Here is a 27,070-nt window from a genome sequence, read left to right as displayed (position 1 = left end):
TTCAGTGCCAGCTTCTATGCAGTTGAATGTTGCAGGAGAAAAAGATCCACATCTGCTACTTTCACTTTAAATTCATAACCACAAACTATAATAGAGCCCAATCACACTACGCTTCCATAGTCATTTATTCTTCCACTTTCCTAGATGTCTATTTCATATCTTTCCTGTCAAACCTTTGGCACCTCCCCCATCTTTCAAATTGTGGTGCTGGAAAAGTCTTGAGAGTTCCTTGGACTGCAAGGAGATCAAAACTGTCAATCCTAAAGGAAACCAGCCCTGAATATTCATTGGAAGACTGTTGCTGAAGCTGAAGCTCCAGTAGTTTGGCCACCTGCTGCAAAGAGCCGACTCATTGGAAAAGACCATGATGCTGGGAAAGATTGAAAGCAAAAGGTGAAGGGGGCGGCAGAGGATGAGATGGTTATGTAGCATCACTGACTCAATGGACATGAATTTGAGCAAACTCAGGGAGATAGTAAAGGACAGAGGAGCCTGGCATGCTGCAGTCCATGTGATCGCAAACAGTCAGACACAGCTTAGTGACTGAACAATAAAAAGTCAGTTTACAGAATACTACCCTCTTTATTTTCTTGCCACCTCTCTTGTTGCTTTCTTTTTCCTTTCCTAGTTCTTACTCTTCTTAACTCTTAGTATTAAGTACATAAGGACTTAGGCCTGATTCTTTATATTTACTCCCTTTGTGATCTCATCGAGTAGCAAATTTTAAAAACTTTCTGCTTTTAAATGTACTGTGATGACTTTCAATTTTATTTGCTGGTCTGATCTTTCTTTTAAATTCTAGATTTACTTATTAAGCTGCCTAGTCAACATCTTCAAAAGACGTTTGATAGACATGTCAAATGTAACTGAACTCCTGAGCTTTCCTTCTTAAGCCTGTTATATCTGCAGTCTTTTCCATTTCAGTTGATGGCAATGCCATACTTCTTGGACACATCAAATCACAAAACTAAAACAGTTTACTAAAGAGTTTGATGTCCTTCAGTCAAAGGAAAATAATCAGTGGATTAGAATAGTAGAGTTCCTAACAAGCAGTGGAGTACTCTTACTCAAGGATTTTTATGGAGGAGCAAGTTTTATATAACGTTAGAAGAGGCAATACAGAAACAAGGCAGTCAGGGATTTCATTTTGAGGTAAGTGAAAGTGAAAAGTGAAGTCGCTCAGTCATGTCCGACTTTGCGACCCTGTTCCTGCCAGGCTCCTCTGTCCATGGGATTCTCTAGACAAGAATACTGGAGTGGGTTGCCATTTCCTTCTCCATTTTGAGGTAAGCTGGTGCTTTTTTTTAAGATAAGGTTAGCTAGATAAAGCTGTGTTGAAGGATTGTGATTGGTATTATATTTTCTTGACTATGCGATGTTTACCATATGTGCAGGCTGATTTAGGTTTAGATTTTTGATGTGGTCTGGGCCGATAGGGTGGCCTCCCATTTTGTGGGTCCCAGTATACAAATTTATCAGGCAAAAACCTGAGTCATGCTTTATTTCTTTCTCTCATCTCGGATACCTGTGGTCAGGAAATCTTGTTAGCACTACCTTTAAAACATATACAAATTTAACTGCTACTCCCCACCTCCCTTGCTGCCACCCTGGTCTGTATCACTGATATTTCTAACTTTGCCTCCTATACACAGCTGTAACACTTGCCCCTTATAATGTATTCTCAACATAGCAATCAGGAGATTTAAAACTATAAATCAATTCATGTCACTTCTTGCTCCGAATCTTTAATGGTTCCCCATCTCACTTACAAAAGAAGCCAAACTTTTTACAGTGGCCTTCAAGACCCTATAAGATCCAGCTCTGTGTTGCTTCTCTGACCTCGTCCACTCTCTCCTCTGTCCTTACTTTTCTATACCTTGAATATATCAGACATGCTTCTACTGTGGGATCTTTGCAATGGTTGCTTTCTCTGCCTGGAAAATTCTTCTAGTTATCCCCCATCGGCTTCTCCATGACCCATCTGTGTGTTTGAGAAGAAGAGTGAATTCTGAGGGAATTAGTTGTGTTGTAAGAAAAGAAGGATAGAGGGACTGGGTTTTGGCAAATGTTGAAATCCTGTTGGTGTAAAAGAGCCAGTACGTGAGAGAATCCTACACTTAATAGCTATTCTGAGTGTAATGAAAGAATTAAAGCAGAATAGACTTGTAGCACATCAGTAAAGGTGAGGCAGCCTTTAGTTAGCCATTGGAAACATTCATAAATCAGAGTTTGTAGTTTGAAGGTGTCTTTGCGTATTAATCGGAAAAGGCAATGGCAACCCACTCCAGTACTCTTGCCTGGAAAATCCCATGGACGGAGTAGCCTGGAAAGCTGCAGTCCATGGGGTCGCTGAGGGTCAGACACGACTGAGCAACTTCACTTTCACTTTTCACTTTCCTGCATTGGAGAAGGAAATGGCAACCCACTCCAGTGTTCTTGCCTGGAGAATCCCAGGGATGGGGGAGCCTGGTGGGCTGCCGTCTATGGGGTTGCACAGAGTCGAACACAACTGGAGTGACTTAGCAGTAGCAGTTGCTTATTAATATCTTTCGTAGATAGTAGGTTTGGTGTCTGATAGTTAGCTATGATTTAATGATGTGCTCTTCAGTTTGACAGAGAATAGGTCAAGGAACTACTTGAGCATCGTTTTTGGAATCTACTATAAAAAGCTTCCCTGGTGCCGCAGAGGTTAAAGCGTCTGCCTGGAATGTAGGAGACCCGGGTTCGATCCCTGAGTCAGGAAGATCCCCTGGAGAAGGAAATGGCAGCCCACTCCAGTACTCTTGCTTGGAGAATCCCATGGGGGAGGAGCCTGGTGGGCTACAGTCCGTGGGGTCGCAAAGAGTCAGACATGACTGAGCGACTTCACTCACTCACTCATAAAAGCTTGATAGAAGATTCTATTATTTAATTCCTCCTTTAACTGAGTATTAGAGGAAAATTTTTCTGTAATCTTGTATGTTTCATCAAATAGGAGACTGTTTCCTATCTTTTTGATGATAGATTTTCCTGTCATTTTGCCATAGCTGATAGGTTTCAGAGCCTAACCAGTGTTTATCTCAGATACCTGTTTAGTCTTTTGTACCTTTTTGATTTTTAATTGCAGGATTTATACTATGTTTCATTTTATCAGTTGGCAGAATTGCCTGTGGAAATAGACTTAGTTGACATTATAAAATACTCTTTTTTTAAGAGGGTATTATGAGTCTTCATGTCATAGTCAAGAAAAGATTTACATGTCCTTTCTGTGTTTCTTCCATATTTGTTCATTTGCCCACCCTTCCCTCAGAGGGAAGAGTAAATGAAGAAGATAGTTATAGGAAACTAATAACAGAAAAAATGAAGCCGGCCATAAGATTAGTTCACAAAGTATATACCATAGCATCACAAATCTGACTGAATTTCTCATTAACCAGTACTAAGAAGAGCAAAGTTACCTACATGATTCGCTTAAGTCCAGAAGGTAAAAACAAAGTAGTTGTTCAGGGAAGCACAGCTAATCCCAGTACTAATTTTTTAGTATCTCCTGGGTCTTCATAAGAAGATTATTTTGTGATAAAAGTAGGTACCTAGGGTGAGACAGTACAGTTACTTTTAGGATCAACTGTGTAGATATAAGAAGTATCATTTGCTTTCACAAAACTTAAATGTTAGGAGTTCTTAATCTTCTTGGGGTTATAGACTTTGTAATATTTTTATGTAGTTTTATCATGAATTTGCTAACATGTAAATTCTGAACTCAAGAGATTTCCGATCCAGCAAGTCTGTAATAGGTTTTATAAATATTTGTGTAATTACCACTCTAGGTGATCCTGGTGTAGATTTTTCTTAGACCGTATGTTTAAAAACTGCTTCTGAAATATAATTTCAGGGAGTTCGAAGATTCCATTCAGTGCGTGGATCTTATCTGATACAAGGGAGCAACATTCTCAACAAATGTATAGTAAAATCAGTAGTGAAATTTGTAAGGGTGTTTGGTGCTGCCATATTAGAAAAGTAATGATTTTTGTTGAAATTTATTGATTAAGCCAAGTCATATGGCCATAGTTAACTTGAAAATAAAAAGTATTCATGACTAACACATATGGAGTGCTGCCCCATTTAATAATGAATTTTTTCCCCTTAATATTGAACCACTTTCACATTACTGGAATAAACATGTATGATTATGAAGTATTATTTTTTTGATATGCCACTTAATTTAATTTACTAATATTTTTAAGGGTTTTGCATCTATATTTTTAAATTAGATAGGTCTAGAATTACCATTTCTTGTTCTTGTCTCACAGTTTGATATCAAGGTTTTATAAGCGTTATAAAATGAGATGGGTATCTTTCTGTTTTTTTTTCCTTCCTCAGCTATCAGAGTTTATTTGGATTTTCAATGTACTTTTTGTGAGGAGTTAGGGCACAGTCTCTAAACACAAGACCACCCTTACTTCTGACACTAGCTGCAAATTTGGGACGTTCCCAAAATACTGAGACTCAATAATTTGTTAGAGATATTCATAAATCTGTGAAAATACTCCGTAAGGTCTTACTGAAAACTGCTCTGCTGATGGTTATGGTTTATTGAGGGCCTTTTTTCAGCTAAAGGAAGAAACATGTAGGTTGGTGTCCAGGAGGGTCAAAAACAGAGCTTCCCTTGTCCTCTCTGGTGTTGTCAGTTCTTCTCTCTTTCCCTCATTAAATGCAGGGCATATAAGTACTGCCAGCCGGAGAAGCTCACACAAACTTCGGTGTCCAAAATTTTTATTAAGGCTTCGTCCTGTAGGCATTGCTCATGTGGGTAATCTCTGTCTCCACGTTGACCCCAAATCACAAATGACCCCAAATTGCAATGATCCCAAAATCTCATTGTTGGTATTTCTGGATTGACCAGCTCCCACCCTAAAACTATATGGGTTTACCAGTCCCCTCCCTAAATCACATTGTTAGATTTTCCAGTATGACCCAAGGCCCCCAGGGACTCTCTTATCACTACATTCCCAGGACTCAGGGATACTGCTTACTGGAAGCCAAGGGCAAAGGCCAGACATGGTCTTTGGAGAAGGCTAAATTCTTCACTATACCCTTTCATTTAACTTTTTTTTTTTCCTCTTATGGTGAGTTCTTCCTGTGATTCCTTGATACCAGATTAAGTTATAGGGATTCCATTATGGAAATCTGATTCTTTTAAATTTCTCTGGTTGTCTCTTATGAGATAAAAATAACCCACTTCTGATTTAACTGCCCTTGAACTACTCTGTCCTATTTTTTTTTTTTTTTTTTAGAATAAAGGTTCTCTTCAGTTTGAAGACAAATGGGATTTCATGCGTCCAATTGTTCTGAAGCTTTTACGCCAGGAATCTGTTACAAAACAGCAGTGGTTTGATCTGTTTTCGTAAGTAATTGATTCATTCTAACTTTTTGCTAACATAAAGGAAATTTTGGTGGCTGTATTCAAATGGAATATTGGCTCCAGATTGGACAGCCTACCTGTTTGAAGTAATTACTGGCATTGAAAGTGAAAATGTTAGTCACTCAGTGGAGTTCAACTCTTTGTGAGCTGTAGACTCTAGCCCACCAGGCTTCTCTGTCCATGGATTTCCCAGGCAGGGATACTGGAGTAGGTTGCCATTTCCTTCTCCCGGGATCTTCCTGACCCAGGGATCGAACCTGTGTTTCCTGCCTTGCAGGCAGATTCTTTACTGTCTGAGAAGCCCATTACTGGTATTGGGGTACCCCCAATCACTGAACCATTCCTAGGCTTCCCTGATAGCTCAGCTAGTAAAGAATTCACCTGCCATGCAGGAGACCCGGTTCAATTCCTGGTTCGGGAAGATCCCCTGGAGAAGGGAAAGGTTACCCACTCCAGTATTCTGGCCTGCAGAATTCCGCGGATTGTGTAGTCTGTGGGGTTGTGAAGAGTTGGACTAGACTAAGCGACTTTCATTCATTAATATTTCATTGTATTTATCAACCACAACTTCTTTATTCATTCATCTGTCAGTGGACACATCTAGGTTGCTTCTGTTTCCTGGCTAATGTAAATAGTGCTGCTTTGAAGGTTGGGGAACATGTGTCTTTTTGAATTACTATTTTCTCAGGGTATATACCCAGAGTGGGGTGGCTGGGTCATTTGGTGGTGGTTTTATTTTTCCTAGTTTTTAAAGGAATCTCCATACTGTTTTTCATCATGGCTATATCAATTTATATTCCCACAAATGATGTAAGAGGGTTTCCTTCTCTCCACATCCTCTCCAGCACTTACTCTTTGTAGATTTTTTTTTTTATAATGGCCATTCTGACTTATATGAGATGGTACCTCATTGTAATTTAATTTGCATTTCTCTAATAATGAGAGATGTTGAGTATCTTTTCATGTATTTGTTGGCTATCTGTGTATCATCTTTGGAGAAATGTCTGTTTCAATCTTCCACTCGTTTTTTTGATTAGGTTGTTTGTTTTTCTGATGTTGGCTATGTGAACTACTTGTGTATTTTGGGGATTAAGCTTTTGACAGTTGCTTCTTTTTTGATTATTTTCTCCCATTCTGAGGGTTGTCTTTTCATCTTGTTTGAAGTTTCCTTTGCTGTGCAAAAGCTTTTAAATTTAATTAGGCCCCATTTCTTTATTTTTGTTTTTATTTTCATTACTTTAGGAGGTGGATCAAAGAGGATCATGCTGGGGTTTATGTCAAAGAGTGTTTTGCCTGTAGTTTCCTCTAAGAGTTTTATAGTTTCTGGCCTTACATTTAGGTCTTTAATCTATCTTGAGTTTATTTTTGTGTATGGTATTAAAAAGTTTTCTAATTTCATTCTTTTACGCATAGCTGTCCAGTTTTCCCAGCACTGCTTATTGAAATGGTTGTCTTTTCTCCATTGCCCTCTTTGTCAAAGATAAGGTGTCCATAGATGTGTGGGTTTATCTCTGGGCTTTGTATCTTGTTCCATTGGTCTATATTTCTGTTTTTTGTACCAGTACCATACTGTCTTGATTACTGCAGCTTTGTAGCATAGTCTGAAGTCAGGAAGGTTGATTTCTTCCAGTTTCATTTTTCTTTCTCAAGATTGCATTGGCTATTTGGGGTCTTTGGTATTTCCATACAAATTGTAAAGTCTTTTGTTCTAGTTCTGTGAAAAATGCCATTAGTAATTTGATAGGGATTGCACTGAATCTGTAGATTGCTTTAGATAGTATAGTAATTTTCACAGTATTGATTCATCCACTCCAACTTTGTGTCCTCTTTTATTTGTTTCATCAGTGTTCTGTAGTTTTCTAAATACCGGTCTTTAATGTCTTTAGATAGGTTTACTCCTAGGTATTTTATTTTTGTATCAGTGGTGAGTGGGATTGTTCCCTGCATTTCTCTTTCTGATTTTTCACTGTTAGTGTGTAGGAATGCAAGGGATTTCTGTGTATTGATTTTGTATTCTGTGACTTTACTAAATTCACTGATGAACTCCAGTAATTTTCTGAGGGTATCTTTAGGGTTTTCTATGTGTAGTATTATGTCATCTGCAGACAGAGTTTTAGGACTTCTTTTCCATTCTTGATTCCTTTTATTTCTTTTTCTTCTCTAATTGCCATGGCTAGGACTTCCAAAACTGTCTTGAAATAATAGTGGCAAGTGTTACCTTGTTCTTAGAGGAAATGCTTTCAGTTTTTCTCCATTAAGAAAAATGTTTGTTGTGGGTTTGTCATATATGACCTTTCTTATGTTGATAGGTTCCTTCTATGACCATTTTCCAGAGAGGTTGTCATCAGAAATCAGTGTTGAATTTTTTCAAAAGCCTTTTTTGCATCTATTGAGATTATCATATGATTTTTATCTTTTACTTTGTTAATGTGGTGTAACACCAAAAAAAGATGTCCTTTTCATCATAGGGGGCCGGAATGCAAAAGTAGGAAGTCAAGAGATACCGAGAGTAGCAGTCAAGTTTGGACATGGAGTACAAAATGAAGCAGGGCAAAGGTCAAACACTTCTGCCAAAAGAATACCCTGGTCATAGTATACACCCTCTTCCAACAACACAAGAGACAACTCTACATGTGGACATCAGTTCAGTTCAGTTCAGTTCAGTTGCTCAGTCGTGTCCGACTCTTGGTGACCCCATGAATTGCAGCACGCCAGGCCTCCCTGTCCGTCACCAACTCCCGGAGTTCACTCAGACTCACGTCCATCAAGTCAGTGATGCCATCCAGCCATCTCATCCTCGGTCATCCCCTTCTCCTCCTGCCCCCAATCCCTCCCAGCATCACAGTCTTTTCCAATGAGTCAACTCTTCACATCAGGTGGCCAAAGTACTGGAGTTTCAGCTTTAGCATCGTTCCTTCCAAAGAAATCCCAGGGTTGATCTCCTTCAGAATGGACTGGTTGGATCTCCTTGCAGTCCAAGGGACTCTCAAGAGTCTTCTCCAATACCACAGCTCAAAAGCATCAATTCTTCGGTGCTCAGCCTTCTTCACAGTCCAACTCTCACATCCATACATGACCACAGGAGAAACCATAGCCTTAACTAGATGGACCTTAGTCAGCAAAGTAATGTCTCTGCTTTTGAATATGCTATCTAGGTTGGTCATAATTTTTTTTCCAAGGACTAAGCATCTTTTAATTTCATGGCTGCAGTCACCATCTGCAGTGATTTTGGAGCCCAGAAAAATAAAGTCTGACACTGTTTCCACTGTTTCCCCATCTATTTCCCATGAAGTGATGGGACCAGATGCCATGATCTTCGTTTTCTGAATGTTGAGCTTTAAGCCAACTTTTTCACTCTGCTCTTTCACTTTCATCAAGAGGCCTTTTAGTTCCTCTTCACTTTCTGCCATAAGGGTGGTGTCATCTGCATATCTGAGGTTACTGATATTTCTCCCAGCAGTCTTGATTCCAGCTTGTGTTTCTTCCAGTCCAGCGTTTCTCATGATGTACTCTGCATATAAGTTAACCAGATGCAATCAGATGAATTATATTCTTTGTAACCAAAGATGGAGAAATGCTATACAGTCAGCAAAAACGAGACCTGAAGATGACTGTGGTTCATATCATCACCTCCTTATTGTGAAATTTAGACTTAAATTGAAAGTAGGGAAAACCACTAGGCCATTCAGGTATGACCTAAATAAAATCCCTTATGATTATACAGTGGAAGTGACAAATAGATTCAAGGGGTTAGATCTGATAAATGCCTGAAGAACCATGGACAGAAGTGTGTGACATTGTACAGGAGTTAGTGATCAAAACCATCCTCAAGAAAAAGAAATGCAGCAAGGCAAAATGGTTGTCTGAGGAGGCCTTACAAATAGCTGAGAAAAGAAGAAAAAGAAAGGCAAAGGAGAAAAGGAAAGATACACCCATGTGAATACAGAGTTCCAAAGAATAGCAAGGAAAGATAAGATGCCTTCTTAGGTGAACAATGCAAGGAAATAGAGGAAAACAATGGGAGGGAAAGAGGAAGAATGGGAAGAACTAGTGATTTCTTCAAGAAAATTAGAGATACCAAGGGAACATTTCCTGCAAAGATGGGCTCAATAAAGGACAGAAACAGTGAGGCCCTAACAGAAGCAGAAAAGATTAAGAAGAGGTGGCAAGAATACACAGAAGAACTATACAAAAAGGCCCTGGATAACGACAGTGGTGTGATCACTCACCTAGAGCCAGACATCCTGGAATGTGAAGTCAAGTGGGGCTTCAGAAGCATTACTATGAACAAAGCTAGTGGAGGTGATGAAATTCCAGCTGAGCTATTTCAGATCCTTAAAGATGATGCTGTGAAAGTGCTGCACTCAATATGCCAGCAAATGTGGACAACTCAGCAGTGGCCACAGGACTGAAAAAGGTTAGATTTCATTTCAGTCCCAAAGAAAGGCAATGCCAAAGAATGTTTAGACTACTACATAATAGCACTCATTCCACATGCTAGCAAGGTAATGCTCAAAATTCCTTAAGCTAGGCTTTAACAGTACATGAACTGACAACTTGCAGGTGTGCAAGCTGGATTTAGAAAAGGCAGAGGAACCAGAGATCAAATTGGCAACATCCACTGGATCATAGAGAGAGCAAGGGAATTTCAGAAAACATCTATTCTCTGCTTTGTTGATTATGATAAAGCCTTTGTGTAGATCACAACAGACTGTGGAAAATTCTTCAAGAGATGGGAATACCAGATTACCTAACCTGCCTCCTGAGAAACCTGTATGCAGGCCAAGAAGCAGCAGTTAGAACTGGACGTGAACAATGGACTGGCTCAAAATTGGGAAATGAGTACTTCAGGGCTATATATTGTCACCCTGATTATTTAATTTATATGTAGAGTACATCGTGTGAAATGTTGGGCTGGAGGAATCACAAGCTGGAATCAAGACTGCCGGGAAAAAGATCAATAACCTCACATATGCAGATGACATCACCCTAATGGCAGAAAGTAAAGAGGAACTAAAGAGCCTCTTGATGAACATGAAAGAGGAAAGTGAAAAAGCTGGCTTAAAACTCAACGTTTAGAAAACTGAGATCATGGCATTTGGTCCCATCACTTCATGACAAATAGATGGGATAAAATATGGAAATAGTGACAGACTTTATTTTCTTGGGCTCCAGAATCACTGTGTTCAGTGACTGCAGCCATAAAATTAAAAGATGCTTGGTTCTTGAAAGAAATGTTGTGACAAACCTAGATAGTGTATTAAAGAGCAGGCATTACTTTGCTGACAAAGGTCTGTATAGTCAAAGGTGTGTTTTTTCCTGTAGTTATGTGCGCTGGTCGCAGCCACCTGGGCTTAGTGTGCCAGTTGCGCACTAAGAGGAGCCACCCTGCGTCCCAGGTCAGGGGTGGCGGCCAAGAGGAGCCACCCCGCTCCCGAGGTCAGGGGTGGCGGCCGGGAGGGGCCACCCCACCCCCAAGGCCAGGGGCAGCGGCTGGGAGGAGCAACCCCATGTCCAAGGAGTGGTGCCTGCACAGGTGCAGGAGGGACTAGAGGAGCCATCCCACGTTGAAGGTCAGGAAGGGCGGTAGTGAGGAGGTACCCCTCATCCAAGGTAAGGAGCGGCGTCTGCGCTTTGCTGGAGCAGCTGTGAAGAGATACCCCACGCCCAAGGTAAGAGAAACCTAAGTAAGATGGTAGGTGTTGCAAGAGGGCAACAGAGGGCAGACACACTGAAACCATACTCACAGAAAACTAGTCAATCTAATCACACTAGGACCACAGCCTTGTTTAGCTCAATGAAACTAAGCCATGCCCACGGGGCAACCCAAGCCGGGCGGGTCATGGTGGAGAGGTCTGACAGAATTTGGTCCACTGGAGAAGGGAATGGCAAACCACTTCAGTATTCTTGCCTTGAGAACCCCATGAACAGTATGAAAAGGCAAAATGATAGGATACTGAAAGAGGAACTCCCCAGGTCAGTAGGTGCCCAATATGCTACTGGAGATCAGTGGAGAAATAACTCCAGAAAGAATGAAGAGATGGAGCCAAAGCAAAAACAGTACCCAGCTGTGGATGTGACTGGTGATAGAAGCAAGGTCCGATGCTGTGAAGAGAAATATTGCATAGGAACTGGAATGTCAGGTCCATGAAAGAGGGCAAATTGGAAGTGGTCAAACAAGATGGCAAGAGTGAACGTTGACATTCTAGGAATCAGCAAACTAAAATGGACTGGAATGGGTGAATTTAACTCAGATGACCATTATATCTACTACTGCGGGCAGGAATCCCTCAGAAGAAATGGAGTAGCCATCATGGACAACAAAAGAGTCCGAAATGCAGTACTTGGATGCAATCTCAAAAACGACAGAATGATCTCTGTTCGTCTCCAAGGCCAACCATTCAATATCACGGTAATCCAAGTCTATGCCCCAACCAGTAACGCTGAAGAAACTGAAGTTGAAAGGTTCTATGAAGACCTACAAGACCTTGTAGAACTAACACCCAAAAAAGATGTCCTTTTCATTATAGGGGACTGGAATGCAAAAGTAGGAAGTCAGGAAACACCTGGAGTAACAGGCAAATTTGGCCTTGGAATGCGGAATGAATCAGGGCAAAGACTAATAGAGTTTTGCCAAGAAAATGCACTGGTCATAGCAAACACCCTCTTCCAACAACACAAGAGAAGACTCTACACATGGACATCACCAGGTGGTCAACACCGAAACCAGATTGATTATATTCTTTGCAGCCAAAGATGGAGAAGCTCTATACAGTCAACAAAAACAAGACCAGGAGCTGACTGTGGCTCAGATCATGAACTCCTTATTACCAAATTCAGAATTAAATTGAAGAAAGTAGGGAAAACCACTAGACCATTCAGGTATGACCTAAATCAAATCCCTTATGATTATACAGTGGAAGTGAGAAATAGATCTAAGGGCCTAGATCTGATAGATAGAGTGCCTGATGAACTATGGGATGAGATTCGTGACATTGTACAGGAGACAGGGATCAAGGCCATCCCCATGGAAAAGAAATGTAAAAAAGCAAAATGGCTGTGTGGGGAGGCCTTACAAATAGCTGTGAAAAGAAGTGAAGTGAAAAGCCAAGGAGAAAAGGAAAGATATAAGCATCTGAATGCAGAGTTCCAAAGAATAGCAAGAAGAGATAAGAAAGCCTTCTTCAGCGATCAAGGCAAAGAAATAGAGGAAAAGAACAGAATGGGAAAGACTAGAGATCTCGTCAAGAAAATCAGAGATACCAAAGGAACATTTCATGCAAAGATGGGCTCGATAAAGGACAGAAATGGTAGGGACCTAACAGAAGCAGAAGATATTAAGAAGAGGTGGCAAGAATACACAGAGTGAAGTGAAGTTGCTCAGTTGTGTCTGACTCTTTGCGACCCCATGGACTGTAGCCTACCAGGCTCCTTTGTCCGTGGGATTTTCCAAGCAATAGTACTGCAGTGGATTGCCATTTCCTTCTCCAGGTGATCTTCCTGACCCAGGGATCGAACCCAGGTGTCCCGCATTGTAGACAGACGCTTTACCGTCTAAGCCACCAGGGAAGTCCTGTACAAAAGACATCTTCACGACCTGGATAATCACGATGGTGTGATCACTCATCTAGAGCCAGACATCCTGGAATGTGAAGTCAAGTGGGCCTTAGAAAGCATCACTATGAACAAAAGCTAGTGGAGGTGATGGAATTCCAGTTGAGCTATTTCAAATCCTGAAAGATGATGCTGTGAAAGTGCTGCACTCAATATGCCAACAAATTTGGACAACTCATCAGTGGCCACAGGACTGGAAAAGGTTAGTTTTCATTCCAGTCTGAAAGAAAGGCAATGCCAAAGAGTTCTCAAAGTACCGCACAGTGGCACTCATCTCATATGCTAATAAAGTAATGCTCAAAATTCTCCAAGCCAGGCTTTGGCAATTAGTGAACCATGAACTCCTGATGTTCAAGCTGGTTTTAGAAAAGGCAGAGGAACCAGAGATCAAATCGCCAACATCCGCTGGATCATGGAAAAAGCAAGAGAGTTCCAGAAAAACATCTATTTCTGCTTTATTGACTATGCCAAAGCCTTTGACTGTGTGGATCACAATAAACTGTGGAAAATTCTGAAAGAGATGGGAATATCAGACCACCTGACTTGCCTCTTGAGAAATCTGTATGCAGATCAGGAAGCAACAGTTAGAACTGGACATGGAACAACAGACTGGTTCCAAATAGGAAAAGAGTACGTCAAGGCTGTATATTGTCACCCTGCTTATTTAACTTTTATGCAGAGTACATCATGAGAAACACTGGACTGGAAGAAACACAAGCTGGAATCAAAATTGCCAGGAGAAATCTCAATAACCTCAGATATGCAAATGACACCACCCTTATGGCAGAAAGTGAAGAGGAACTAAAAAGCCTCTTGATGAAAGTGAAAGAGGAGAGTGAAAAAGTTGGCTGAAAGCTCAACATTCAGAAAACGAAGATCATGGCATCCGGTCCCATCACTTCATGGGAAATAGATGGGGAAACAGTGGAAACAGTGTCAGAGTTTATTATGGGGGGCTCCAATATCACTGCAGATGATGATTGCAGCCATGAAATTAAAAGACGCTTACTCCTTGGAAGAAAAGTTATGACCAACCTAGATAGCATATTCAAAAGCAGAGACATTACTTTGCCGACTAAGGTCCGTCTAGTCAAGGCTATAGTTTTTCCAGTGGTCATGTATGGATGTGAGAGTTCGACTGTGAAGAAGGCAGACTTCCGAAGAATTGATGGGTTTGAACTGTGGTGTTGGAGAAGACTCTTGAGAGTCCCTTGAACTGCAAGGAGATCCAACCAGTCCATTCTAAAGGAGATCAGCCCTGGGCTTTCTTTGGAAAGAATGATGCTAAAGCTGAAACTCCAGTGCTTTGGCCACCTGATGTGAAGAGTTGACTCATTGGAAAAGACTGTGATGCTGAGAGGGATTGGGGGCAGGACGCAAAGGGGACGACAGAGGATGAGATGGCTGATGGCATCACTGACTCGATGGACATGAGTCCGAGTGAACTCTGGGAGTTGGTGATGGGCAGGGAGGCCTGGCATGCTGCAATTCATGGGGTCGCCAAGAGTTGGACACGACTGAGCAACTGAACTGAACTGAACTGATGTATGAATGTGAGAGTGGGACCATAAAAAATGCTGAGTGTGGAAGAATTGATGCTTTCAAACTGTGGTGCTTGAAGAAGACTCTTGGAAGTCCCTTGGACAGCAAGGAGATCAAACTAGTTATTCCTAAAGGAGGTGTCAATGGAAGGACTGATGCTGAAGCTCCAATACTTTGGCCTCCTAATGCAAAGAGCCGACTCATTGGGAAAAAACCCTGATGCTGGGAAAGATTGAGAGCAGGAAAAGGGGATGACGAGGATTAAATGGTTTAATGGCATCACTGAGTCAGTGGTCATGAGTGTTAGCAAACTCCGGAAGATTGTGAAGGACAGGGAAGCTGGTGTGCTGCAGTCCATGTGGTCACAAAGAATCGGACATGACTGAGAGACTGAACAACAACAGGTCACATTAATTTATGTATACTGAGGAATCATTGCGTGCTTGGGATAAATCCCACTTGATCATGGTATGTGTTCCTTTGACATGTTATTGGATTCATTTGTTAGTTTTTTGTTGATGATATTTGCATATGTACATCAGTGGTACTGGCCCATAATATTGTGTGTGTTGTAGACTAAAAAAGAAAATACCAGCAAACTGACCGTTGAGAATTAGGGTTTGTTCGGTGGGAATGTTAGGGTGGTGGGAGACATCATCTCAGGTGACCCCAAGGTAGTTGACTCAGAGGAGGCGGGGGAGGAGCCAGGCTGTATATAAGTTTTCAGCAAGGGGTAGGTAATCTGAATATTAAAAGATTACTGTTAATTAAGAGAAAACTAAATTTATCACATAAAGAGATTTAGCGATATTCTGTGTATGGGAAAATACAAGCGTCTGGGCTTGCTGAAATCATTTCTTCCATATGCATCTAGGTATTTGGGGTCAATCCTGTTTCCTTATTTTTCACATACTAATTCCTTGTTTCTGGTAAGAAATAGCATACACGGTGGATGGCTGCCTCTCACGTTCCCCCAGCTCCTTAGTTGCTCACAGGGGAGGAAGTAGCTGGTAGCTTCCAAATAGCTGGCTTTGTTTCACCTGGGCTCAGAAATTGTATTTGGGAAAGGCTTGTGTACTGGTAGAGAGTAGAACCGGAAACATTTCATATCACTCTGTGTGTGTGTCTGTGTGTGTGTCTGTGTGTGTGTGTGTGTGTGTGTGTGCGCGGTGTGTGTGTGGTGTGTGTGTGTGTAAGTTATCTTTGTGTGGTTTTGCTATCAAGGTGCTGATGGTCTTGTAGAATGAGTTTCAGAGTGTTCCTCCCCCTGCACTGTTTTGAAAGAGTTTTAGAAAGATAGTTGTTATTTGTTCTCTAAACATTTAATGGAATTCACCTGTGAAGCCATCTAGCCCTGGACATTTGTTTTTTGGGAAATTTTTTGCTCACAGGTTTGATTTCAGTGCTGTACCTATTTTCAGTTGGTCTGTACATATTTTCAGTTTCTTCTTGATTAAGTCTTAGAAGCATAGACTTTTTTAAGAGGCTGTCCATTTTATTGGTATATACAATCTTGCTCATAATAGTCTCTTAATGATCCTTCATATTTCTGCGTTGCGTGTTGTAACATCTCCTGTTTCATTTCTAATTTTATTGATTTGAGTCTTTTCCCTTTTTTTCTTGAGGAGGCTGGCTAATGGTTTGTCAATTTTGTTTATCTTTTCAAAGAAGCAGGTTTTAGTTTTATTGGTCTTTGCTATTGTTTCCTTCAAAGGCATAAATTTACCCAGTTAAAATTAATTTCTCCTAACCATGACATTTATCTTAGAAAAACAGCTGTCTTTCTCCCTCAGTTTCTGTTGTTTGTTGTATTGTTTAGTCACTAAGTTGTGTCTGACTCTTTTGGGACCCCACGGTCTCTTGCCTCTCAGGCAAAAACTTTGGAGTGAGTTGCCATTTCTTTCTCCAGGAAATCTTACCTACCCACGGATGGAACCCACATCTCCTGCATTGGCAAGCAGATTCTTTACCCCTGAGCCACTAGGGAAGCCCTGGACAGTTTTTACATGCTTGAGGCATAGAGTCAAGCAAAGCACAACTAGGGCCATAAAGTTCAATTTGACCTGAAAAATTTTCAGGGTTGAAGGTAGTGTCTTGATAGTCAGGTACACAGGAAAAGAAATACAGTTTCAGAGGATCCACATGGTACCCCTGAAAAGAAAGAGTTTGCATTTCTGGGTTCTCCAGGTAAGACATAAATTAGATATTGGATTGGCCAAAAATTTCCTCAGTTTTTAAAGTAAAAATTGTTGTTTAGTCGCTTAGTCATATCTAACTTTTTACGACCCCATGGACTGCAGCATGCCAGATTTCCCTGGCCTTTGCCATCTCCCAGAGCTTGCTCAAACTCACGTCCATTGAGTCAGTGATCCCATCCAACCATTTTGTCCTCTGTCGTCCCCTTCTTTTCCTACCATTAGTCTTTCCCAGTATCAGGGTCTTTTCTGATGAGTCAGCTCTTCGCATCAGGTGGCCAAAGCATTGGAGCGTCAGCTTCAGCATCAGCTGTTCCAGTGAATATTCAGGACTGGTTTCCATTAGGATTGACTGGTTGGACCTCCTTGCCTTCCAAGGGATCCTCAAGAGTCTTCTCCAACACCTCAGTTCAAAAGCATCAATTTTCTTCAGTGCTCAGCCTTCTTTATGGTCCAGCTCTCACAACCATACATGACTACTGGAAAAAACCATAGCTTTGATTAGATGGACCTTTGTTGGCAAAGTAATGTCTCTGCTTTTTGATACACTGTCTGGGTGTGTCATAGATTTCTTTCAAGGAGCAAGCTTCATTAAACTTCATGGCTGCAGTTATCATCTGCAGTGATTTTGGAGCCCAAGAAAATAAAGTCTGTCACTGTTTCCATTTTTTCCCCCATCTATTTGCCATGAAGTGATGGGACCAGATGCCATGATTTTAGGTATTTGAATGTTGAATTTTAAGCCAGGTTTTTTCACTCTCCTCTTTCACTTTATCAAGAGGCTCTTTAGTTCTTCTTCACTTTCTGCCATAAGGGTGATGTCATCTGCATATCTGAGATTACTGATATTTCTCCCAGCAATCTTGATTCCAGCTTGTGCTTCATCCAGCCTGGCATTTTGCATGATGTACTCTACATGTAAGTTAAATAAGCAGGGTGACAATATACAGCCTTGAAGTACCCTTTTCCCAATTTTGAACCAGTTTATTGTTCCATGTCCAGTTCTAACTGTTGCTCCTTGATCTGCATGCAGATATTTCAGGAAGCAGGTAAGGTGTTCTGGTATTCCCATCTCTTGAAGAATTTTCCACAGTTTGTTGTGATCCACACAGTCAAAAGCTTTAGTGTATCAATGAAGCAGAAAGTATATGTTTTTCTGGAATTCTCTTTCTTTTTCTATGATCTGACAGATGTTGGCAATTTGATCTCTGGTTCCTCTGCCTTTTCTAAATCCAGCTTGAACATCTGCAAGTTCTCAGTTCACGTACTGTTGTAACCTATCTTGAAGAATTTTGAGCATTACTTTGCTAGTGTGTTGAGATGAGTGCAACTGTGCGGTAGTTTGAACAGTCTTTGGCATTGCCTTTCTTTGGGATTGGAATGAAAACTGACCTTTTTCTGTAAAAATAAGAAAGGTATAAGTAAAAATAGAAGACATATTTTTCATCTCTGCCAAGAGCTTTATTGAACAGCGTAGTCATTGTTTTATTCTACTACCTTCTGCCATTTTTGGGGCAATATCATAATTTCCATCCTTTTTGAGCAAAGAACTTTTGCAGGTGCCTTTCACAGTCTCCTAGGGAATTGAAATTTTTTCCATCAGAATTTTGTAAAGACCAAAATAAATGCACTTCCGAAGGTGGGATATCTGGTGTATATGATGGATGAATCAGACCTTCCCAGCCAAGCTGTAACAGTTTTTGCTTGGGCATCAAAGGAACATGCGGTCTTGTGTCATCCTGAGGGAAGATAATGCATCTTCTGTTGACTAACTAAGGGTACTTTAAGTTGAGTGCTGCTTTCAGTTGATTTTATTTGGATCAGTACTTGTTGGACTAACCATTTGTTTTTCTGGAAGGAGCTCATAAGACAGGATTCCCTCCCTTAGCAAACCACTTTGACATGTTGGATCAGTCACAGCACTTTCTCCATATAATGCACAAGTCATTTTTTTTCATTTCAGTTGTGTTTTTAACTTTCTTAAAATGATAAAGCATAGTATCCTGAAAATGTAGCTTTTTTCCTTCCATCTTCATTATTAAAATGGGTACACGAAAATTCACCAGTTTTGGTGAAATTTTTAAAAAATCCTTGCTGATATGACAGCTGTCACAAAATTGTTTCAAATGAAGTTAAAGACAACTGAGCACTACTCAAGCCGTCTGACAGAAAAAATGGAACGAATATTTTGGCCAACTCGATAGTGTAAGCTAACAGGCCCCTCAGTATGTCATCCCATGGGGCCATTCACTTTAGCATTTTAAGTTTAGTCCATTCATGACTTGTTTTCAGATGGACTGCCTGAAGGCAATTAGTTCCAATCAGTTTCTTTATCCATGACACCATCTCATTGGCTTCATAGTGTGGACATCGTTTAGAGGTGTTCATTGTGAAAGGTGTAGGAATTGGGGCTGCTTCCTGCTATCTCAGAGCACTGGTAGGTGTGATGGAAACGTGGCATTCAGTTTGAATTGAAAGGACTCACGGCAGTGTAGGAAGCCAACCCCCAGAGTTTTCCTTCAGGAAGAAGGAAAAGCTTTCAAGAATACTTACGAAAAGCAAACATCAATGTCCTCCTCTCTGTACTTCACCAGGTCCTGTGTTTTATTTTTTGCTCCCTTGTAGAATCTGTGTGTCCCATTCAGCAATGAAAACTTTTCATTTTTCTCCCAATCACCCAGACCTGGAGGATGAACAGAAACATTTTTACAAAAAAAATTTTTTATACAACTAGAAAGATGTGTGATTTGGGATTAGTCTGGATGAAATCCCCAAATTTTCAAAAAATTTCAAAATAAGTTTATGTCACCTCCTACACCTTTTTTGTCCTGGTTATTTACCTAGTACAGTGTGTATATTATGCTGGCTAAGTTACTTCAGCTGTGTCCAGATTCTTTGAAACCCAATGACTGAAGCCTGCCAGGTTTCTCTGTCCATGGGATTCTCTAGGCAAGAATACTGGAGTGGGTTGTCATTTCCTTCTCCAGGGGATCTTCCTGACCCAGGGATCAAATCCGGGTCTCTTACATCTCCTGCATTGGCAGGTGTGTTCTTTACCACTAGTGCCACCTGGGGAAAGATCAGTTCCTTTCTGGAGATAGCTGTGGTTAAAAATGAAGCTGCCTTAATACGTATGTGTGTGCAAGGAATGGTAAGGTGAATGTGAGGGAAATAAAATCAAGTTATTTATTCATTCTTGAAAGCTGCAGCTAATCTAGAAAACTGGATACAAGTCCATAGCAGTGAGACTTCCCTGAAAGGGAATCGTGATTCCAGTCTGTAGCAAGTGAGTAGAGGGCATTCTCCCAACTTAGAAATTTTAGCAATAGTCATAAGTTAGGAATGTACTTTAGGCCTGTGTAACTGACAACTTGATGAAGATGGCCCTGTCAGAGAATGAGCCCTTTCCTATGGGCATCTGCAAGTGATTCAGATGGTCCAGCCAGAATCCATGATGTTTTCAATTTATGGCTTCAGAGAGGGTGTCTTAAATCTTCTACAGTCCTTAAGTCAAAGTCCTGTTCACTGATCATATGCTTGCTTTAGTTCAGCACAGCTTGTGTTGAGGTTTAAATAGCCAGTATCAGACTATTATCAGTTTTAGCTTAGACTCAGATCCAAGTAGTTAGGATTTGTGAATTCAGGATTCTGAAAAAGCCAGTGACTTTTCTTTAGCAGCGGCTGAGCCAAGATGCAGCAGAGCAGGTAGTTATGTTCTAAGTCCAAGTGACAAGCAAGACTTTTCTAATCCCTTTTCATTTTCTTTGTCTCAGAGTTCAAATTAATCACTCAAAAATAATGCATATCACGCTGGAAAATCATCAGCCTTTCAGGCTTAGATATCTGACTTAACAAGAGCTCAGTAGCAACTAAAAACTGCTTTTTAAAACTTCAAAGGTATATTTCTGCTTGGAAATTTCCTTTGTTTACATGTTGTCTCCCTTTTCTCTGAGATGGCAATAAATAAAAATAATACTGGTTTGGCCAGAAGTTCTTTTGGTTTTTCTATAAGGTGACTCTCAGTTCAGTCAGTTCAGTTGCTCAGTCGTGTCCGACTCTTTGCGACCCCATGAATCGCAGCACGCCAGGCCTCCCTGTCCATCACCATCTCCCGGAGATCACTCAGACTCACGTCCATCGAGTTAGTGATGCCATCCAGCCATCTCATCCTCAGTTGTCCCCTTCTCCTCCTGCCCCAATCCCTCCCAGCATCACAGTCTTTTCCAGTGAGTCAGCTCTTCGCATGAGGTGGCCAAAGTACTGGAGTTTCAGCCTCAACATCAGTCCTTCCAAAGAAATCCCAGGGCTGATCTCCTGCAGAATGGACTGGTTGGATCTCCTTGCAGTCCAAGGGACTCTCAAGAGTCTTCTCCAGTACCACAGTTCAAAGGCATCAGTTCTTCAGCGCTCGGCTTTCTTCACAGTCCAAATCTCACATCCATACATGACCACTGGAAAAACCATAGCCTAGATTAGACGGACCTTTGTTGGCAAAGTAATGTCTCTGCTTTTGAATATACTATCTAGGTTGGTCATAACTTTTCTTCCAAGGAGTAAGCGTCTTTTAATTTCATGGCTGCAGTCACCGTCTGCAGTGATTTTGGAGCCCAGAAAAATAAAGTCTGACACTGTTTCCACCGTTTCCCCGTCTATTTGCCATGAAGTGATGGGACCGGATGCCATGATCTTCGTTTTCTGAATGTTGAGCTTTAAGCCAACTTTTTCACTCTCCTCTTTCACTTTCATCAAGAGGCTTTTTAGTTCCTCTTCACTTTCTGCCATAAAGGTGGTGTCATCTGCATATCTGAGTTTATTGAAATTTCTCCCAGCAATCTTGATTCCAGCTTGTGTTTCTTCCAGCTCTAGTAGTGTTTATTTAGTTGTCTTTAATGTCATTTGAAACAATTTTGTTAAGATTGTATCATAACAGCTGTCATTATCAGTGTGCGTTTTAAAACACACTTATCAAAATTGATGAATTTTTGTATATCCATTTTATCATCGATGAAGGAAAAAAACGCAACATTTTCGGCATATTGTGCTTTATTATTTCAAGAAATGTAAAAACGCAACTGAAACCCTAAAAAAGATTTGTGCGTTATATTGAAAAGGTGCTGTGACTGATCCAACATGTCAGAAGTGTCTGGCAAAGTTCCATGCTGGAGATTTCTCACTGGATGATGGTCCATGCTTGGGTAGGCCAGTTGAAGTTGATAGTACTCAAATCAAGACATTAATTGAGAACAGTCGTGCTGTATGATGACGGAGATAGCTGCCATACTCAGAATACCCAAATGAAGCATTGAAAATCATTTGCACCAGCTTGGTTTGTGTTTGGGTTCCGCATACATTAAGCAAAAAAACCTTTTTTTTTCAAATCTTATTTCCACATGCAGTTCTCTACTTAAATGTAACAAAAATGTTCCATTTTTAAAACAAACTGTGATGGGCAATGAAAAGTAAATAATGTACAATAATGTGGAATGGAAGAGGTCATGGGGCAAAAGAAAGAAACTACCACCAACCACACCAGAGGCAGACCTTCATCCAAAAGGTGATTTTGTATATATGGTGAGATTGGAAGGGATTCCTCTATTATGAGCTCCTTCAGGAAAACCAAATGATTTAATTCCAACAGATATTGCTCCCAGTGAGACTAAAAAGCAGCACTTTATGAAAAGTATTCAGAATTAGTCAACAGAGAAGTAATAATCTTCCATCAGGATAATGCAAGACAGCATCCTTGATGACTGAACAAAAATTGTTACAGCTTGGCTGAAAAGTTCAGATTCATCTGCTGTATTCATCAGACATTGTACCTGTGGATGTCCATTTATTTGTTGTTTTTGTTTTGTTTTCTGCTGTGCCATGTAGCTTATGGGATCTTAGTTTCCTGACCAGGGATTGAACCCTGGCCCTCTGCAGTTACTGTGAAATCCTAACAAGTAGACTGCCAGGAAGTGCTGTGTTTTGGTCTTTACAAAATTCTCTTAATGGAAAATATTTCAATTCTCTGAAAGACTGTAAAAGGCACCTGCAGCAATTCTCTGCTCAAAAGATAAAAAGTTTTAGGAAGATGGAGTTATGAAGTTGCCTGAAAAGGGGCTGAAGACAGTGAAACAAAACAGTGAATACAATATTCAATCACATTCTTGGTAAAAATAAAAATTGCGTTTTTAATTTTTACTTAAAAAAATTGAAGGAAGTTTTTGGCCAACCTAATAGTATCCATTATGGAGATTTATTTATTCTGTTTCTTATACTTAAACAGTTTAAGTTTCTAATCCACTCACTAGCAGTGAAAAGCAAGCAAGTTATGTCTCATCTAACTTTTTGTTTTGCAACTTTCCCTGATTGATATGATCCGTCTCTAGCGTTTATGAGAGTGCAAGCATATAATACTTTATATTTTTATTTCTCATACCTCCAGATGCAATAGCCACAAAATACAAAGGCATCTTTTAAACTTTCCCTGCCTCTTTTTTCTTATTGTATATTTATTCAAACTCCTAGTGATAAATTTAACATTTACAATGTTAACATTATAGTTGTTGGAAGTTCCTGACTATGGAGGGGTTGCTAAAGCAGCAGTAGTTAGGCTGAAGAAACAGCTGAAATACTTTCCTTTCCTTTTGTTATCTAAAGCCTTCTCCAGCCCTGAGACCTAATATAACTTTTAATTTCTCATGCTTGGAAGAGAGACCAACACAAGCGTTTAACAATTTTGGTCCAGCCAAAGCTTACCTTTGAGAACTTTGGACCTTTTCTCCTGTGGTTCGGAGGTGAGAACAGAAACCAGAGGTATCACCTGTACTGTACTTTTTCTCTTCTCACTTCAGTCATCATGGCCAAAGCAGATTGAAGATTGAATGAGCCAACTCTCTTAGAGTTAGGTCTGTCATTTTCAAATTTCATGTCACTTTTACCTCTCTCAGCAGATAGCGGCTCAGCTGCTGATTCATCGTGGGTGATTTCATAGCCATGCAAGTAGCAGAGTTTCATCATCCTACCACTTCCATCCTTCCTTTTCTCAAACAGTGCTTTCACCATGTTTAATGAGTCCCACTTCTGACATCAGCCCTGTCAGTGGTCTTTAAGAGCACTCCCAGGTTCAGTGATTGTTAGGAAGACTCATAGGACTCAGCATATAGTTGTGTTCATGGCTATCAGTTATACAGTAAAGGGTACAAAGCAAAGTGCAACAAAGGTGCCTTTGGTAAAGGCCAGGAGAAACCAGATTCAAGTTTCCAAGCATCTTCTTCCAGTGAAACATATCCACTTAATTCCTATAGCGACTAATTGTGACAACACATATGAAATGCTGTCTACCAGGGCAGCTTCTTAAAAATTCACTGCCCAGGGCTTTTAATAGAGATGTTTACAAAGGTAGGTTCTGCCTAAGATGAACCAAAATTCTAGACTTCTAGACAAAAAGCAAGTGTTTGACAAAAATAAAATTTTTATGCAGCAGTTTAGGCACAGTGAGTGATTTTTTTCAGGAAGTGGTAAGAGCTCTTGGAAAACTCAAGTCCTGCCAGTCAAGAACTAATCTTGCAACCATGTCTTCCTAAGGATAGTAGTTTCACACCTGGTATAATGTGTGTGTGTGTGCATGTGCACACACTAGTAAAATACTATATCAGTGAGTTGTAGATGTGTGACTGAATAATCTATACACATTAAGCTGTTCTCATTTTTTTTCTTTCCCTCATGAGAAAATAATTTAATCTTAAATAACATAGAACTCCTTGCATTATATTAACCTATATCCATGATTTGGCCTTTTGAGAAGTTAGAGTTTAGAAAGAAGCAGCTGAGACATTTAAAAACTTTGTAGCGTTCCTGTTTATGTGTATTTTTCTTAAATTATTTAATCAAGTATATTTTATGAACAATATGTGGTAGGTTTTTCTATTTTGTTTTATTTTTGCCACTTTGTTTGATAATTTGATTTATCATGTAGGATAATGCTTGATCTCTGTGCACTTCTGACTGGGAAAGTTAGCATAGTGTGGTGGTGATTCCTGCTTAAACTATACATCTCAGCAGAAATAGTACTTGCTATAGTTAGTGGCCTCAGCACATTGTTTCTAAAAATCCTTGATTTCCTTGGAGTTATCCAAGGCTGCTCAATATGTGTAATCCTTTTAGGTTAAAAGATTCCTGTAGGGGACTTCTCTGGTGGTCCAGTGGCTAAAACTCAGTGCTCCCAATGCAGGGAGCCTGGGCTTGATCCCTGGTCAGGGAACTAGATCCCACATGCCACAACTAAAGACCATGATTGAAGGTCCTACATGCCGTAACTAAGACCCCTTGCAGCCTCACAAATAATGAATATATATATATATTTTAAAAAGATTCCTGTATATGTTACCATGTCATCGCCAACTGTAAGACCTACATTTATTAAAACCTTTCCAAATTTTAGCCTATTTAGCCTTGTTAGTTAATAACCTTTAGGTTACTTATATCTTTCTAAATTTGAGGTACTAAATAATATGTTTGTATTGGACTGCATTGACTGTTTTCTCATAACTTGAATCATTTTTCAGTAGAGATGCTATTGGTATTCTAGGTCGTTATAAAAGATTGTTCTGCATATTGTGGCATGTTTATCATCTCTGGCCTTCAGCCTCATAAACTCTGGTAGTGGATACTTTTTGTGTATGCTTCTCCCCACCCCTCATTTATTGGAACAAAAAAAAATCTCTTATTTCCAAGTGTCTGAGGGAACAGTACCATCCTCAGTTGAGAGCTGCTGCTTTAGATATATATTGTTTGGTTTGACTCTGGTTTATGACATTGAGGCCAAAATTGAAAAATAAATTATTTTTAATTTGTGAGACTTTATTTTTAATATTTTATTTTAAAATTCATCTTTAATTTTGAAATGTTTTTCTTGTTCCTAAGTTGGTTTTTATGATACCACTTTTTCCTGTTTTTTCTCCTATCTCTTGTCTGCCTCATCCTGTCATGTTAGCTGATTCATCCCTTTTGTGCCTCTTAAATGTTGGTTTTCTCCAGAGTTCTGCTTTTTTTACTCTTTTGTCTGAGTTCTCATATCTATATAAGCAATCCAGATCATCTTCAAAGTTGAACTTCCATATCTATGTGGCCTGTTGTTTCCTGCATATGTCTGTCCCTTAAGTTCTGTAAGTACTCCAGATACAGAATGATGAAAATCTGTCATTTGTAGTCTGAAATAAAGAATCTGGAAGCTTCTGTCAAACTCCTGTTTTCTCTTTTTACTCCTTCATATTCATCTGATTACTAGGTTTTGTAGATTTTTATTATCTCTTGGCTTTCTTTCCATCCCATTTGTCTCCCCCCGCCCCCCCACCCCCCACTATCTTGCCTAAATGATTACAGTAGTCCCTTGCCTTCTTTGTTGTTTCTATTAGTTATCTACTGCCACAAAACAAATTACCCTGAAATGTAGCAGCTTAAAATAACAAACATTTATTATCTCACAGTTTCTGAGAGTCAGGAATCTGATTGCAGCTTTATTGAGTTACTCTAACTCAGGATCTCTTACGAGGTTGCAGTCAAGCTCCAGGCAAAGATCTAGGCCTATATTCAGCTAGGAGTGGATGATCTTCTTCAGAGCTTACCCACATGAGTATTGTCAGGCCTCAGTTCTTCACTAGCTGCTCGGTTTCTCACTGTGTGGAACCCTCCATAAAGCTGCTTACTGTTGCGCAGCTTGCTTTCCCCAGAGCAGGACTGTTCCCAAGACAGAAGTCATAGTGGTTTTTTCTTGGCTCTGCTGGGTCTTTGTTGCTGCTTGGTTTTTTTCTCTAGCTGCAGTGAGAGGCCTTCTCATTGTGGTGGCTTCTCCTTCAGTGGCGCATGGGTGCCAAGGCACTTGGGCTTCAGTAGTTGTGGCTCTTGGGCTCCAGAGCAGGGGCTCAGTAGTTGTGGCACACTGGCTTAGCTGCTTCGTGTCATGTGGAATCTTCCTGGACAGGGATCAAACCGGTGTCCTCTGCATCGTAGGGCAGATTCTTAACTGCTAAACCACCAGGGAAGCCCATTTTATAAATCTTGGAAATTACAAACCATCATCTTTCTCTCTCACTCACTCTCTTTTAATTATAGTTGATCTATAACGTTGTGCTAGTTTCAGATGTATAGCACAGTGAATCAGTTATATGAATACATATATCCACTCTTTTTTTTCTTTTTAGTTCTTTTCCCATATAGGCAGTTACAGAATATTGAGTAGAATTCCCTATACTACACAGCAGGTTCTTTAGACCATCATATCTCTTGTATGCTATTGATCACACAGACAGATGCTTGGACACTGTTGGAAGGA

General features: G+C 40.2%; 1 protein-coding gene across 2 annotated transcripts in view; it reads left to right on the top strand.

Moving 5' to 3' along the window:
* CUL5 (cullin 5) overlaps nucleotides 1-27,070 on the top strand; it is a 126,774-nt gene that overhangs the window by 14,830 nt on the left and 84,874 nt on the right. For both annotated transcript variants that reach the window (XM_018059842.1, XM_005689418.3), the window contains exon 2: nucleotides 5,274-5,383. In XM_018059842.1, the coding sequence (XP_017915331.1) occupies nucleotides 5,274-5,383 (110 nt within the window). The remainder of the gene's footprint in view (nucleotides 1-5,273; nucleotides 5,384-27,070) is intronic.

This window comes from Capra hircus, chromosome 15 (assembly GCF_001704415.2).
Source record: "Capra hircus breed San Clemente chromosome 15, ASM170441v1, whole genome shotgun sequence".
Taxonomy (NCBI): domain Eukaryota; kingdom Metazoa; phylum Chordata; class Mammalia; order Artiodactyla; family Bovidae; genus Capra; species Capra hircus.
Note: the sequence above shows the minus strand (reverse complement) of the source record. Positions and strands in the feature narration are given on the sequence as shown.